Source organism: Apostichopus japonicus, chromosome 19 (assembly GCF_037975245.1).
Source record: "Apostichopus japonicus isolate 1M-3 chromosome 19, ASM3797524v1, whole genome shotgun sequence".
Lineage (NCBI taxonomy): Eukaryota > Metazoa > Echinodermata > Holothuroidea > Aspidochirotida > Stichopodidae > Apostichopus > Apostichopus japonicus.
The window spans coordinates 30,201,606-30,219,033 of NC_092579.1; the positions used below are offsets into that span (position 1 = coordinate 30,201,606).

Below are 17,428 nucleotides of genomic sequence, written 5' to 3' on the forward strand. Positions count from 1 at the left end.
TACCTTCATCTCTTTGTTGGTTTTTTTATTAATTTTGTTCGAGACATTATATATTGCCTAATATTGCATATCAACTCCACTGCCTCTATGTGTTCAATCATGTGTGCTCAATTAATTAGGAATGATGTCCGGGCACTATATTCATATATATATATATATATATATATATATATATATATATATATATATATATATATATATATATATATATATGTTGTCTGACGATCGCTATAACGCGTGAAACTCCGAGTTGCAACTACTAGTGTTCCACTAGTCTCAACTAGTATCAACATATATTCCGCTCTGTCCACTGGACATATAGAGCACTCTGCGCCAAGATAGACGCCTACCAACCAACTCTCTCTCTCTCTCTCTCTATATATATATATATAGATATGTATATATGTGTGTGTGTATATATATATATATATATATATATATATATATATATATATGATGTCACACGGTAGTTTCGCGACAATGTATATGTAAAACGGCAATGTGACCATCGGGCATTTTATAATGCCTTTCATGGAATGGGGATAATTGCGGGCATTCGACCTAAGGCAAGAGCAAGATGTACATTGATTAGATGTAAGAACTGAATCGATGGCGAAATATGTCAATGTAGAGAGAAAGAGTGAGAAAGAGAAAGAAGGAGAGAGATATTGTAAGGCAGTTCCAATTTACCCAAATCATTTTCACTGTGTCGCTACGTATATGTATACATTTGTCACGCACAGGTTTGATTTGGTTGTCTCTCTCTCTCTCTGCAGCAATAGGCTCGTTAATCTTGCAGACTTCTGCCCACGTTCAAACGGACAGGGAAGAGTTTTCACAGGTCGCCGAAGTCTTGCTTTGAGTCTTTGGTTCAAGTCATTGACTCGTTTTGCGACTTGATTCAAGTCATAAGCTCTTCGTTGTGTTATTTTAGGGGTTTAAATTTCCGCAAGTCGTTCGCGTCACCTTGAGTATTGACTCGATCTATGCCTCGTTACAACACAGGCACAACATTAATACGTACTAATAAGACTATAACATTAGGTCCAAAATATTCCGATTCTGCTCCCAGTTTGCCACTCTTACCGTCGTGGACTCAAAAACCTCAACTCTCCTCCTATGGCGATCAATACGCTCAATTTGTTTAAAAACAGTTGCAAAGTGTCGTAGTACTTTTTTATTCGTTCCTATTTTTTAATCATGTTTAACACTCGAAAAAAACATGACAAAACACCCCCACCCTCCCCTTTCCACACACACAACCCTGTCATACTCTTTCTTTAACCTGATTTGCTCTCTCTTGGTCTTTTAGTGGAATAAAATCACAAATATGTCAATTCTCTCTCAATGAAAAAAACAATGCAGGGCATAGTTGAATGAAATGTATTCAATCACGAAGTTTTTGGTTTAAGTAGCAGTGATGACATTTGATCAACGTTCTCTAAATGTAATTAAACGTGTACAGTTTTAAATAAGAAATTATAAGAATCTCTTCCTTAAACCATTGTTTAATTGTTCCTTTTTAGATCCGTGTAACTTAATCTAAATCATCGAGAACAGGCATTACTAACATAATCTTAGAAGTGTTTTTTTCAAATTTCATTTCACAAATTATCACTTCCCCTGGTTACACCGGAGTTTAACCCCTTTCTCAGTTCTCTCTTTTTGGTTTCGATGATAATCGTAACCTTTGTAAATTGCAGTCATACTGGCGGATGAGTGTGTGTGCGTGTGGGTGTGACGCCTTCCTTGTAAACACGATATCTCAAGAAGGAACGCCTGGACCAATCTCATATTTGTTGTGTAGTTGTAACACGTTAAGTTCAAGAAGCCTATTGTTTTCTGTGGAGGTCAAATGTTATTTGGAGTCATCAAGGGTCAAATTGTGGGAACCTTGTTTTATAATCTACCGTATCTCCCACCGACCAGCCTATTATATAGCCTATGCGTTACGTCTCATAAGAATATGAGAGGCTGGTGGCAATTGGAAATTATCTTAAGGGCATCCGTAGATAAGAATCGGACGTCTCGACCAAAGCTCCATTGACTTAAAGGCACTGAAGGCTCGCCCCAAACCGCGTGTCGCGCTCTGAAAAGGTTAACTTTCCGTTGCTTGCAAGTGACGTTTTCGCTTCAAAATGCAGACAGTAATGAAACGTGATACCTTGTTATCTTTTATCTAGACCTGAGATGTCCATCCCTGAGTGGGTATCGACCGCAGCTGCATGTACTGACTATACACTAGTGTCTAATTACCGAATTGTAGCAAACTGTGTGTGTATTCTCTGGGATCGATGGTGGTGTCTAACACTTCTGTTACAGATTACCGGCATTAGACGTTTCTTTTTGCGCGAGTCTTCACACCCTTTAACTGAAGTCACTGTGGTAGATCTACAATTTAATTATGAAGTTCATACATACTTTACTTTTAGAGTTGCCTTCCTTATTAGGTTATGATCACAGTTGAAATAAAATGCCATACAGTAAAGTGTCATGCAATGAAGTACCATGTAATAAACTGTAACAACGACTTGATCAGTTTACATGAAACGAGCAATTGTGTTTGCAATTTTAAACTTTGTTTGTTGCCCCGTTAGTGTATCGACTACCTGGCCCATTTTGAAGAACAACATCGTCGGTAACCCGTGGACGCCATAAGTCTTTGGAATCACCTAGAAAAAGAAAAAGTTTGCAGTAGTTCTCTTTATTTACAATATAAATAATTAATTCCTTTTTTAACACTTCTTCTAATTTAATACATGCCTAACTTTGTATGTTTAATCTCCCTTTATTTCGTGTGGTTACATTTCTATCATGTATATCGAGTTTACATATTGCAATAAACCTACTCTATTATAGTCGGTATTCATCTTGTAGATCTTCAGTTGCCCATCATACTCTTCTGCAAGTTCGTCAATAATGGGTGCCATCTTTCGACTCGGACCATTCCTTTAAGGAAAATAAATAAGCTTATTGTTAGGAATTTATTTATATGTTACAACGAATACCGGACATATTAAACTTGCATGTATTTTGTCCTGCGCATCTTTCGCTCGAAAGCCCCGGCCCTTTATCAAGCATTGAGTCAATGTAAGTATTATGGTGATATTGGTATTCATAATTCATATCCAATGTCCGTTGTCCAATGTCAAATGTCCAATGTCAAATGTCCATGGTCCAATGTCTCCGTGGTGGTGATTACGAATATTATGATTACGACGATGATCCTGATGACGATGATCCTGATGACGATGGTGATGATGACTATGATCATTATTATCAGGATCATCATCTTCATCACCATCATTATTATTATTATTATCATCAGGGCATAGAAGGAGACAAATTACAGTTAGATTGAGTTACTGATTACAGCTATCATACTGATCCCAGACCAAGAATTACACCCTTGGAGCCCGACGGCACCATAGACTTGCCCCGCCGGCTTTGTTAAGATTTCTCAGTCACGACCTGAAAATGAAAAGTTGGTATGTGTCTTGCCTGGAAGGGCTTTACTTAGATCTGGACCCCTTGACCGTGAGGCACCTTGACTGTGGTGCCCCTTCACCGTAGGCCCCTTGACCGCGCCGCACAATTGACCGTGGCGCATCTTGACCGAGGCGCACCTTGACCGTAGCGCATCTTGACCGTGGGGCACCTTGACCAAACTTGCCATTTTCTGCCTATTGGATAACCATGCACTGTATGGACCGTTTTATATCATGTTCCATATTTAGAAGGGTTAGTATTATTCTATTTTCAGTTGGTTATCTTTATTATACACCGGACTGCAATCACTGTCTCTACATACATTCCGACTATCGTTTCAAAGTTTGTTATTGTTATCTGGATGCCTATCATTTTAGAAGCATTTTTGTGAACCATGATACTCCTTACCATTCAGCCCAGAGGAAAACCATCATAGTGTCTCCCTTTTCCAGCTCGGTCTGAAAAGTGGCGTCGGTAACTGTTATTGGTGCTGAGGCATTTGTGAAGCCTGCTGAAAGAAATCAGTAAAGGATTAAGGAGAAAAGGTAAAATCTTGTAAATTCATATTTTGTGCTCAATATTCATATAGCAATTGTGCGACCGTTTGTGATTTCCGATCTAAGTACTGGCCATGTTTATGCTATACATTACAGCTTTATAGCAATTTTTCCATACATAGACTAACAAAAACCTCAATTCGGAAAAGGAAAGTCCCTCTTGAGATATTATTGACTAAGTTTCGTTGGTATTTTCTAGATATGATATAAGTTAAATTGGCGGCGATTGTATTACACAATGCCCTGGATCCTTGTCTCGGTAGCAAGACATCCCACCTCTCCGTCAGTTACATTTCGTCCCATGTAAATTACCTGTCCTACAGAGGCGTCGGAGCCGGTACGGCAGGTCCGGCGAACGCCGGACCAATATTCACGGCGCAAAAAAAAAAAATGGCCAAAAAAAAAAGAGTAGGACTAAGAAAAAAAATTGGCAAAAAATAAAGAACCAAAATGATGCATACTTCAAAAATGTGTTTTAGAAGATTAATCGGGTACAAAAACAGACAAGGGAGAACGCACAGAAGAAAAGCCTACACCAGCAACGCATTCGCTGATTGATCTACCGGACACCTCTATTGATAATTACGGTATAGCGTATTTGATCTAGTATATAAAAGATCAGTGTATAACACCAGTTCGCAATGCATAAATATGCGGTAGAGCAGTGCTTTTACGCGCAATTCGTGAATCTGTTTTAATCTGTTTACGAGGACCAAAGTGTTTTTCACTGATTTCTATATTCTAACCATCATGAAAAGAATCACGAAGGCATTCCTTCCATGGATGGCCGACTTATGAGGCTTTCCGTTTTTCCCTCAGATCGCGACGCTAGCGCCAGTATTGTAAGTACAGGTTTCCCCATTGACTTTGGTCGTCGCATCCTGTGTGGGGCCTTGGCCCCGTCTCTCGGGGAATCAGGCTACTTCTCCCTTCCCCGAGCATGCCTGGGTGTCCCATTTTTTCCGCGGGACCCGTGCGGTTCGTTTGCGCCATTTCCCGGCCTCCCGCGGCCTCACTCAGTTTAGGCAGGTATATTTTTAAATAATTTTCATCATGATGACGGCAAGTAGGCTAAATGTGACTACTCTGGCATGGCAGGGGTCTTGTTTTCAAGCTCGGGAAGTGCCATTTCCTGCAATCTGGTAGGCATTTTTTTCAAAATTGTCTCTATTACGCTACGCGCCAACCGGTGGCGCGTAGCGTAGTCTGACCTACCAAACGTCCCCCCCCCCCGATAATTATGATGGATGGCAACACTCTGATTTGCCGTACCAATCCCAAATAGCTTCCGACGCCCCTGTCCTAGTCCCAGATCCTTCTAACCATTGCACGGACGGAATATCCCAATTGTTCGTTAGAAACGCCCCATAACAGCTCACAGAAGTGCCCCGCCAAACTTTAGGTTGATTTTATTGTCGAACGCAAGAAATATGTTGGCAAATGAACCCAGTTCATTGAATGAATAGCCTATATACAGGTAACAGAATTGACTGTTAATATGCTTGCTGTGTACATTATCGTATAAGACAATGTACATACCAGCTATCACAGTATGAGCGTGCTGACTTGTGATGATTAGAAGTAAAATAAATATAGACGGTGACCAACTTTTTCTATCTAATAACAACAGGGCCAAGCGTCCTTGCCAATGGCTGACATTAAGTGACGGTACAGCCAAATCGATTTAGTTTTGACTGTAGTCAAAGTTATCTGGGGTGTGGTCTTGAGTCAACTCGCCAGAAAATACGACTTGAGTCCAAGTTTGTGACTTGACTTGTTGGAACATCATTGATATCCGGTTACCAGTTGTAATTACAGCAAGTGGTATCTTAAATGGATTATTTATTGGCCACGTGTATGCAAACACACGTAAAGCCTACACGCCATTAAATCACACCATTATTTACCTTTGCCTAAATATCTATACACAAACCACAAAGTTACAAAGACAGAAGAAACAAAAATTAAGCGAAAGTCACTCTCTACAGGGCAGACATGGTTTACACACAGAAAACGGAAGTAAATAAATATATATATATATATATATATATATATATATATATATATATATATATATATTTAAAAATAAATAGTAAATAAATATATATATATATATATATATATATATATAGTTACCTTGGATGTGTCTTCGTTATACACAAATATCCCTAACGAAGAGGGCATTTCGGCCTGCACAAAAGCATTCAAACCGAAACGTGGCAAAACCCCCACGAAGAAAGAATTGGCCGAATTAATGCAACTTATCTTGACCAACAATAATCTGGTATTTGGCAACAAACACTACCTCCAAATTCATGGCACCGCAATGGGTACCAAAATGGCACCGTCTTTTGCCAACATCTTTATGGGAAACCTCGAGAGAGAATTTTTATCTCGACAAAACTTGAAACCACACACGTGGTTACGTTACATTGACGATATCTTTATGATATGGACCCATGGTGAGGCAAATCTAAAACTCTTCATTGATGATATAAACTCGTTTCATCACACTATCAAATTCACTGCTGATTTTTCTGGACATGGCGTTCACTTTCTGGACACCACCGTGACCCTACAAAATGGTTCACTCAAAACAGACTTGTCCAATAAACCCACGAACAAGCACAACTACCTCTTACCAAGCAGTTGCCATCCACGTCACTGTACCAGAAATATTCCGTACAGTCAAGCGTTGCGCATTCGACGCATTTGCTCCTCTGAAGTCGATTTTGATTCACGCACCAAAGAACTGTCACAACACTTCCTAAACAGACAGTATTTTCGGGGTACTATTGAAAATGCCATCAAAAAGTCTAAAAGCAAACCCCGTACCGAAACATTGACGTACAAAACTCGTCAAACCAGTTTCAAAAGGGTACCATTGGTTACTGAATTCCACCCTGGTCTCCCACCACTGGCTAATATCATTCAGAAGAATTTTCACCTACTTCAAGGCACCGAACGCCTGAAATCAGTATTCCCAGAATTACCTGTCATCGCTTTTAAAAGACCCAGCAACCTACGGGATATCTTAGTTCGGGCATCCTTTCGGGATGACACCCCATTAGGGGAAAGCAAAACAGAAACTACAGGATCATCGCCCTGTACACAAAATTGCAAAACGTGCTTACTTGTCGACTCGACTGGGGCCTTTCAGAGCAACCAAACCAAACGCACGTTCCAAATTCGGCACAAAATTAACTGCCTATCCAAAAATGTCATTTACCTCATCAACTGCAATATTTGTAACTTACAATACATTGGAGAGTCAAAAAACACTCTTAGAATGAGAATGACACAACATAGATCGGCGATCAAAACAAAAAGATCTACCAACCTGTTGCAAATCACTTCAATCTCCCAAATCATTCAATTGAGAATTTGCGTGTTATTGCCATTGACCAGAACGATTCTTGGACAGATAAATCTAGGAAAGCGAAAGAAAATTTCTGGGAACTAAACCTAAAGACCACGGCACCATTCGGTTTAAACATCAGAAACGATTTGCCGTCCCAGATAAACCAAAACAATTCCTTTACAATTACGACGGAATCGGATTAAAATAATCCGACGCGGATTAAAATAACCCGAATTTCTAAAATTTCTGCTCAATTCAGCAGAAATCAGTAAGTCGCTTTGCCTTTACAACCATGCCGACATCTTCTCTCTAAAACAGTTTCAATTCCTGCTACTCCTTGTCACTTTCGGTGATCATGCACTGAAGAAGAGCTAGTTTTGCTCGAAAGCTCTGCAAAAACCAAACATTGGCTGTTTTACTTCCAATCACTTACCTAATTCAATTATTGTATCTCACTCGAGATCCAGCCTTTCTCTAAATGCAGCATAGTTGTTTAACAGTTTCTCCGTTATTCCTATATATATATATATATATATATATATATATTTATTTACTTCCGTTTTCTGTGTGTAAACCATGTCTGCCCTGTAGAGAGTGACTTTCGCTTAATTTTTGTTTCTTCTGTCTTTGTAACTTTGTGGTTTGTGTATAGATATTTAGGCAAACGTAAATAATGGTGTGATTTAATGGCGTGTAGGCTTTACGTGTGTTTGCATATACATATCACTCATGCACGAGAATCTCGCACAAAGATACTCGTTGTTCGTATCTTTAACTTCGCGATTATTTTTTTCTCAGGTGAGTTGAGCCTGTTGGTTATGTTAATATAAAATAATATAGTACGCACGCACAGTTTTTATTGATAACTAGCGTTATAAAATCGTTCCAATTGGGTGCTCCCGATTGACAATTATCTGTGGGCCAATTGTCCGGGGGAAATTGTCCTGGGGTGGGTTCTAGGGGAAAATGTCCAGGAAGGTAATTGTCCGGGGGTAATTGTCCGGTGGCGAGTCGACCGGGGTGGGAATTGACCAGGGGGAGTTTTCTGGGGTGGGAACTGTCCGGGTGGGAATTATCTGGGTGGGAATTGTCCGGGGGTACTCGTCCAGGGGGCGTTGTCTGGGGGTATTTGTCCGAGGGTAATTGTCCAGAAGGGAGTAATTGTCCAGAGGGGAGTTTTCCGGTCTCCCTCTAGTGGGATTAGAAACTTAAACCGAAAAATGTTGGGAACGAAAACTACTTCAGATAAGTAACATTGCATACACGTTGAGGCAAACCAAGGACCCTTTAATTTACACAAATTGTTTGCGAAGGTTATGCCCCAAGCCTAAGCATTAACTTAACATAATATAATAACATAGTGGCAATCTTCATGTCAGGGGAGTGGGGCTGGGAGTGTGTAACGTTGCTAAGACAAATTTGAAAACAAGCTCTATCATGGGTGACTTTCATTAAAAAGTATTAGACCTAAATGTAGATAAAAACTTACCACAAATTAAAACAGCTAAAAGGCATATGACTGCTGCTGGTAACTTCATCATCGGTTGACTTCAGGACACGACTTTTCGAGGACAATTCTTTAGACGGTTAATGTCTTTGGGTCAAGTAATAAATATAAAGCGATTAATTGGTTCAAATCCTATTTAGTTAATAGAAGTCAATGCACATACTTAAATGGTGTTTTATCGAGTTCAAGACGAATTGCATGTGGTGTACCCCAGGGAAGCATTCTTGGTCCACTTCTGTTCTTAATTTATATTAATGATATAGATCTCACTCTGGAATATTGTTCAGCGGATATGTATGCTGACGACACAACATTTTATGCCAGTGATACATCTACCATTAACTTGAATAACAAATTGCAAAGAGACATGGAAAAAGTTAGTGCCTGGTGTGACCGAAATAAAATGGCAATCAACACCACTAAAACGAAGGTATTGTTGATGGGATCTGGTCAGAGACTGGCTTCATTACCTGACAATGCAAATACTCTTTCTGTGACACTCGGGGGCAAAATTCTCAAGACTGTCAAATATGAAGAACTATTAGGTGTAAAAATTGATAACAATTTATCCTGGCATATTCAGGTTGACAACGTTTGTAAAACAGTCTCAAATCGCCTTGCCTTACTGAGACGCATACAACCATATATTGATTTAAATACGAAAATTATCTTCTATAATGGGTATGTACGACCCATTCTAGATTATTGTAGTATAGTCTGGGGTACGTGTGGAGCAAATGATTTACAAAAGTTGTTACATATACAAAAAGCAGCAGCGCGTATTATTACGAACTCGGGAAGATATGAAAGCTCGACAGAATTATTTAAAATGCTAAAGTGGCACCCTGTCGATACGCAAATACGTATACGACGATTGATCATGATGTACAAGACCATGAATGGCCTCTCCCCAAAATATCTAACCCAGTTATTCAACTTTACGCACGAAATTCATAATCACAATTTGAGATCCACGACCCAAAGTAACTTATACCTGAAAGATGGTAAAACGGAATATCACAAGCGTAGATTTTCCTTCATAGCTGCCAAAGAATGGAATAGTTTGCCAGCTGAATGCAAGCATGCCAAATCTTTACCTATTTTTAAACGTTTAGTCAATGAATTTTTCAAGTCTTAATCATCTCATTACGCTTTTATGTTCTATACTCATTTTTACAGTTTTGTGATTTACTGTTGTATATTTGTATGTTTAATTGTCTTACTCTTTGTTTATTATTTTATAATATTATTCTTTTTATATTGATTGTATTTTAGGGCCTCGGGGAAGATTAGCTGTGGCTAACCGAGTCACCCTTTTAAAGGTTAATAATAATAAGTAAACTGAAACGACTGTTCCTATTTATACAAATTGGATGTTTCATTTTGTTTTGTTACTGGTAGTCACCTACTGCACACCGATTTAATTACAAACACTGAAAAAATAAACTAGTCAATATTGCCACGGACTAACGTTACATTAGTCTGTAACGTTAGTCAATGCACACGGACTAGCAAAAATCTTCGTTTCATCGCTGCTTAGTTAGTTTACACTGACTAAGGAAAATATAATCGCAGCTTAGTCGGTGGCGACGGACTAAGGTATTTTAACCCATGGACTAAGAACGACACGGACACCCGATTTACGCCATAATCGTAGCTTAGTCGGTGTCGACAGACTAATGTATTTTAACCCAATTCGATTCACTTCAATTTGGAAACCGAGAGGCAACGGCAGCTTGCTGGGCTTGGCATAGTTTCATACGATCACTCTAAGCAACTTTCAACCGTAAATCACCCAAGAAGGTCTTTAGAAGAATGGAGGTATTAACTGCTTCATCGGCCTACCTGTTATTCCTTTAATTTGAAGGTAAAATTAAAGTTAATTGTTAGGCCACTGGCACTAGTACTGTATTATGGTTAGTGTAACGCTACCGTTGTCACGTTGGCGTTTCGCAATACACAAGTGCAATGACAGTGAGTAGCCTATAGGCTTCTACTGGGTACTGCAGTGCATTCTCAACACTAAAGTGTGCATCCTAAACACCAATTTACAATGTGTTATGTGTGTATTGGGCTAGATTGAACAGTGGCACATAATCTTCTTATTTATTCCCAAACAAATGCTGGAACCATAAGGCTCAATAGTTTATTTGAAGTCTACACTCATTTGGTAAAGATTTCCTGTAATTTCCCATGTGAATCTAAATGGGTAGGCTTTATATTGAATAAGCAAGGCTAGACCTTCAAACGTACAGTCACAGTAGGCTGAACAAATTATGTTGGCTAGTCAACGGTATTATATATTGCGAGCAGTCAGGATGCACGCTTCAGTTCTATTTAACCTTTTCATTTATCATTTTTTAGTATTTAATTTCCGGTCACGCCCAGGAAACAATTGCGACATTCCTTCACGGTCGACTTGCTTACTGTAAGAAGTATTAACCGTTTTTTCTCAGGAAAGCTTGATAGTCTGAAGTTATTATAACATGTGCTTTTAGTATACTGCCAAAAGAGTAAGTTGTTGTATTTGCATTGATATTTTATGTAGAAGTAACGGAAAATTGAGTATGTTTAGTTTGGTCTAATTGCACGTTTTTTTTCTGTCCAATGTAGTGCAGGGTTCACTTGCGCGAATTCAAATTATTCTGTTTATGTATATGTAATATGCATCGATTCTTAGATTATGATGTTTTTTTGACATTTATTTGTAATTCAAGCATATCTGTTTAGTAGCAAAGTTTAAAGGTTAAGATTAATTAGTTTTCTCTTTTAGATCCTAGATTGAATGAAACTCATTGGCGTAAATAATAGATCAGATGATACAGTTTAACGCAGTTGCTAAAACTCTGGGTATTCTCTAGTCTTCGCCGGTCCATTATATCTATTATATACTTTAGTACTACTAGTAGACTATATCAAAACGACCGAAGACAAACTTAGTGTAACAAAGTACTGATTCTCCTCTAGCCTAGGTCTAAACAGGCTTGTTATGTGAGCAAGCAAAATAACAACTACAAACGATTAGGCCTATAAATAAGTTGGCTCAGTGCATTTCTGTTTCTAAAATTTTATATTTTTAAAGATCATAAAAACAAACAAAGATTTAGCCCATGTTTTATTATCTCTGTATTCTGGGCATTTGATTCTGGTTGCAATGGTGATGACACTCTCGTTCAAATTTTCAGCTTTATACAGTCTGCTTCAAACTTTGGGATTGCTTTTTGAGACTATAGTGGAAGCAAATCTCACATAACTTTGTGGTGACAACTTTATATATTTTTTTTTTCAAATGATGAATACTTTGCTGTTTCTTTCTTCCAGCAGGAATTGAAAAGCCAAATATCTAAGTCAAGGGTGAGCTTTCCTGTGATGTACGACACCAGTGTGGAGGCAACAACAGAAGAGGAGAACTGTTATATATGGCTTAAAGACATGTTTTAAGATGATATATTGGTACCCTTCGCAGAACAAAAGAGTTTATCCAAGAGTCCAAAAAGCAAAGGAACAAGTACCATAGAGAAAAAAGATGGAAGAGTGAGTTTAACTATTGTACCCAACTGTTTAATGATATTTAAGATACTTTTCATAACCTGTTTTAAAAAAAAAAACCAGTCTAGTATATCATTTACGTGCAAGCTTCATAAGTTTGGTCAAATTTTTCACTGATCTGTAGAGCGGGAGTCCAGAGGGTTTGGTTAGCTGGGAAGGTAACCAATTGCCTGGTACATCACAATGTTCACAATGCATTCCTGTATATGAAACCTGATGACTGGCAAACCGACTGTGGTGGATGTGGCTGGGAGAGCAATTTTAAAGTCACCTAATAGCTAACCTAGAGCAGCTTTCATGGTAACCACATCAAAGTAAGAACAATGTGTCAGGTATGGCCCCAAGAGCAACAAATGGCCATTGCCTACCTATCATTTTCCTGTAGGTTTCAACTGGTCAAATCATGAGCTCACCTAGGTCAATGAGGGGATGGGCATATTGGGGGTCTACTAGCAGGGGTACCCCACCAATAAAATTTACTGGCAATGCCCATCCCTTGTATCTGAAGCCTTAACCAACATTTTCCAGTAGGTTTCAAGTGGTTACCTCATGAGCTGACCTAGGTCAGCCGTGAGGGGTCAATTATAGATCACTGACAGGGGTACCCCACCACCAATAGTTACTGGCAATGGCCATTTGTTGCTCTTGGGGCCATACCTGACATATTGTACTTACTTTGATGTGTTACCATGAAAATTGATCTAGGTTAGCTATCAGGTGACTTTAAAATTGCTCTCCCAGCCACACCCACCACAGTCGGTTTGCCAGTCGTCTGCTTTCATATACAGGAATGCACTGTGAACATTGTGATGTACAAGGCAATTGGTAACCTTCCCAGCTAACCAAACCCTCTGGGATCCTGGTCTATTGGGATCATTATTAACATGATTAACATAATTATTAAGCTTTGAGAAATAACTTGGTGTTATGCTGTGCAAAGCAAATAATAATTTGGTAAAGCTGCTATTCCTGGCTTATAATTTGAGGGACCTAGATTTAAATGTATACCTCCCAATATGTTATAAAATTTTAATGTAAATGTATGTTTATGATAATGTGAGTTATCATGTGCTATATCTGTATCTGTGCTTACACGTATATCATATTTTCTGTTCACAGGTCAATAATGGTGCAGATTTTGGCTTCCTGAAGACAAGTGGGAGGCCATTTGTAGTTAAGAGAAACACTCTTTGTTCGTGAAGACTTAACTGGTGTCGATTTGGGGTACCACTTTAAAACGAAAGTCATGAGGAACCCTTGCCCAAGACTCAACTTTGCATTATTGTGCAGTGCTATACTTTTACGATTCATGTTTGATCCATTAACTTGTCTTAACTTTGTTGGAAAAAAAATCAGATTTTCAGATTTTATTTACAGTGATTTCTTCTCTATCTGTCGAAAGTCAGCCTTTTGTAGACATCAGAAGTTTTATCAGAAATAAATACTGCCAACGTACACATTATTTGTGTTTCTTCTGCTCTCTTTTCTTTCAGTGATACTAGTCAGTGAAACTAGTCGGGTTTAATTCTTTCAGTGAATCTAGTCAGTGCAACTACTCAGTCGATACCGACTAAGAAAGGTTAGTCGGGAGAGGCACCATCCTGACTAATGTAAAACCTGCTATAAACTAGTCGGTGGCTCATATAAATTAGTCGGTAAAGACCGACTAATGTCACCAACTAATGTAACTGACTAATAAACATTTACCGACTAAAAAATTGTTGATCGACTAAGCTGACGGACTAAGATGACCGACTAAGAAATCCAACTGACTAAGGAATAAATTGGTCGGTATAGCAACTGACTAAGGCTATGTTAGTCGGGAGAGGCACCAGATGGACTAACGTTTTGTTAGTCGGTGAACCAATTTAAGTTTTCAGTGAATACAGTAGCCAATGAGGTATGACGTTTACAGCAATAAGCCAGATAAGAGCTTTTCGACAGCCTGTCACGAAAAACAGGCCAAAGGAAATATGGGTACGTGTGCTGCTCAGCGCGGTAGCTGTGTTAAGGCAAACCCAGAATTCTACTTGATCTGTGCGACATTAAGGCAGTGCTTTTTAAGAATCCAGGAGTATTTTTCCCCCTGTGTATACTGAATAACGTCCGAAATAAATCGTTTATTTTCATTAAGACAACGTTTCGTTGAAAAACATGTTACTGGTGCAAGTCATCTCATATCAGCCTTGGTTGTTATCTATAGAAGATTTGATAACGGGAAACTGTCCTGGTTAAGGGTACCTTCATCTCTTTGTTGGTTTTTTATTAATTTTGTTCGAGACATGATATTGCCTTATATTGCTTATCAACTCCACTGCCTCGATGTATTCAAGCATGTGTGCTCAATTAATTAGGTATGATGTTCGGGCACGTTTTACAGGCGTGAACAGTACATTACCCATACAACTGCTAAGCTAGAAGAAAGTGTAAGCAGAAATGTGTGATTACATTTTTTAGGGAAATACATATATTTGTATGCAAGTTATTCTGAGCCTGTCACGGCGCTTACAAGCACTCTTACTTTGAGGGTACCTACATGACTGTACTCCCTGGTGTGTCGTCCGCTGCAGAAAATAACACAATGAGCAACCGTAAAGTTCTTCCTAATACTGCAAGCACTCCACGCGCACTACAGTACTACGTATTTGCATGTAAATGCAGTTCTATTTATTGTAGTGCGCGTGCGCGCGACAATATTGGTATTACTGGCCAAGTGAACGATACCTACATGACTGGACGTTGAAACTAAAAGTTTCAAATAGTCTCTGTACATTTGCAGTTTTAGAGACTAGCTGCGTAGCCAACTAATTCTGAGTCTGTCACGGCGCTCACTAGCGCCCTCACTTTGTAGGTACCTACATGACTATACTCCCTGTTGTGTTGTCCAATCAAAACTAACACCATTAACAACCAAAAAGTCCATACTATAATTATACTGCAAGCACTCCACGCGCACCGTATAAAAATGCAGTTCTAGTTTGTATCCGTATTTTGAAGTCATAAAAGTGAACAGCGCCATCGGATTCAAAGGATACAACAGCATCAAAGTAGATAACAACATCATTGAAGGAGACAACATCAAAATAACCATCAAATGAGACAACGGCACCCAAGGAGACAACAACATAAAAACGACAGACAACATCAAAGTAAACAACATAATATATACACTTTTCGGCGTTCCATAACATTATGCCAACTTTAATAAGATTTATGCTGTGACTTATTGAAGAATTATAAACCTAAAAGCAGTTATGCAGTTATAACAATGATACCTCAATACACAGTCCTTAATGTACTTTACATTAACAATGCTACCTCAATAAAGCCCTCAATGTACTTCATATTAACAATGATACCTCAATCCTTAATGTACTTCATATTAACAATGCTACCTCAATGCACAGTCCTTTAATGTACTTTACATTAACAATGATACCTCAATACAGTCCTCAACAGGGGCGTATCCAGGATTTTCTAACCCGGGGGGGGGGGCGCAAATTACTATCTAAGCGGAGCGCCACCATCGGTTGGCGCGGAGCGTACAAGAAAATTTCAGGTTTTGATACCCCCTAGATCACCGGAAATGGCACTTCTCGGGCTTGAAAATGACCAACCAGATGTACACTTTTGCCTGAGAACCAAGTATTTCCCAATATTTTTTTTCCATCCATAACCTTTTTGAAGATGGTAACCAGTCACACATCATGTTCGACCTCATTGCATGTCCTGTGGATCATTGCTTTTGTAGGTGATTCTATACGTCACGGCCCACAATATCCGAAAGCCTCACTTTTCAAAGTTTAAAGCCCATTATTTGTTCAGAATTCAGAATTTTTTCACATTTCTCGTGAAGAAAATCACTTCAAAACATATACATAATGTTGCACAAAATTCAATCTATGGACAACCAATATAGAAAAACCTCCTTCAACCCCTAACAGACAGGTCAAAATTGCTACGAGTAGAGGGAAGTATGATGAAGAATGATGGTCAGGAATTTTTCGAAAATTCAGACACAGTTAATTTATTGGTGTACAAATATTACAACCTCTTATAACGGCAATTATAAAACTTGGTTGAAGGAAATGAAAAATAGCAGATATTTCCAATATCAGATATTTCGAACCCGAACACTACACACATAGGCGTAGGAGGCGGGGGCTACAGCCCCCCCCCCCCCCCAACCAAACTTGTTCCCCTGAAAATTCGGGCAATATGCTGAGAATAAATGAATAGTTTAGAAATTATCTCCTTGATAATTAAAATAAAGTTCTAAGCTTGGCAGACTAATTCGCCATAACTACTGTAAAAGAGAGTTTTGACATAATTGGACTTGTATGCTTTTTCTCCATCTACATAAGAAATTTCGTTGTTTACATTAGCACCCTGCGGATGACTGCGCAACTTTCACGGACCGTACGGTACACGATGCCATGCGATGTAATGACCTATGCTTGCTTATATGATATTGACATTAACATGTTGAACGCGCGGTTCGCGCGCGAAAAATTTTGGTTATATTTTTCGGGCAAGTCGTTACAGCCCCCAAATCCAATTGGGCTCCTACGCCTTTGACTACACACATAGATTTTTTAAATTTACCGCAGTTTTACCATGGTATTACCGCGGTAAAAGTATGGTAAAAGTGCGGTACATTTACTGCGGTAAATTTACCGCAGTTTTACCATGATATTACCGCTGTAAAAGTATGGTAAAAGTGGTAATAGCATTAACACCCGGAGTGCATTAATCATGTGAGTAACGCACGCTAGACCGTTCATTAACCCCGTTCATTCATACACTACCATTTGTGTGGGGGGAAATCATAAAACAAAACATTTTTGGTTACATATAACCAAAGATTTATTAAAGTGATGCCCCGTAATTTTACCGTGCGTTACTCACATGATTAACCACGGTCAGCTGACCTGAATGGACCAATAGGATTTAGGAATCTTTACT

The 17,428-nt window shown here is 38.9% G+C and overlaps 1 protein-coding gene and 1 long non-coding RNA gene across 3 annotated transcripts; one reads left to right on the forward strand and one right to left on the reverse strand.

Annotated features, from left to right (window-relative positions):
* Window positions 1–224: 224 nt before the first annotated feature.
* LOC139960452 (thioredoxin 1-like) lies at window positions 225–10,270 on the reverse strand. 2 transcript variants are annotated; one of them, XM_071958818.1, is made up of 4 exons: window positions 8,897–10,270; window positions 3,898–4,000; window positions 2,850–2,949; window positions 225–2,672 (listed from the first exon to the last, which is right to left on the reverse strand). In XM_071958818.1, exons 1-4 carry the CDS (start codon window positions 8,946–8,948, stop codon window positions 2,541–2,543), a joined length of 387 nt encoding a protein of 128 aa, XP_071814919.1. In that variant the 5' UTR covers window positions 8,949–10,270; the 3' UTR covers window positions 225–2,540. The 2 variants fall into 2 exon arrangements, with proteins under 2 accessions (XP_071814919.1, XP_071814920.1); XM_071958819.1 differs by having other exon boundaries at window positions 3,898–3,997; window positions 8,897–10,268.
* A 927-nt stretch (window positions 10,271–11,197) lies between these two features.
* Window positions 11,198–16,622, forward strand: LOC139960455 (uncharacterized). Its single transcript, XR_011790524.1, has 3 exons — window positions 11,198–11,427; window positions 12,236–12,448; window positions 13,583–16,622. It is a non-coding gene; the product is annotated as an uncharacterized lncRNA (long non-coding RNA).
* The last annotated feature ends 806 nt before the right edge of the window (window positions 16,623–17,428 follow it).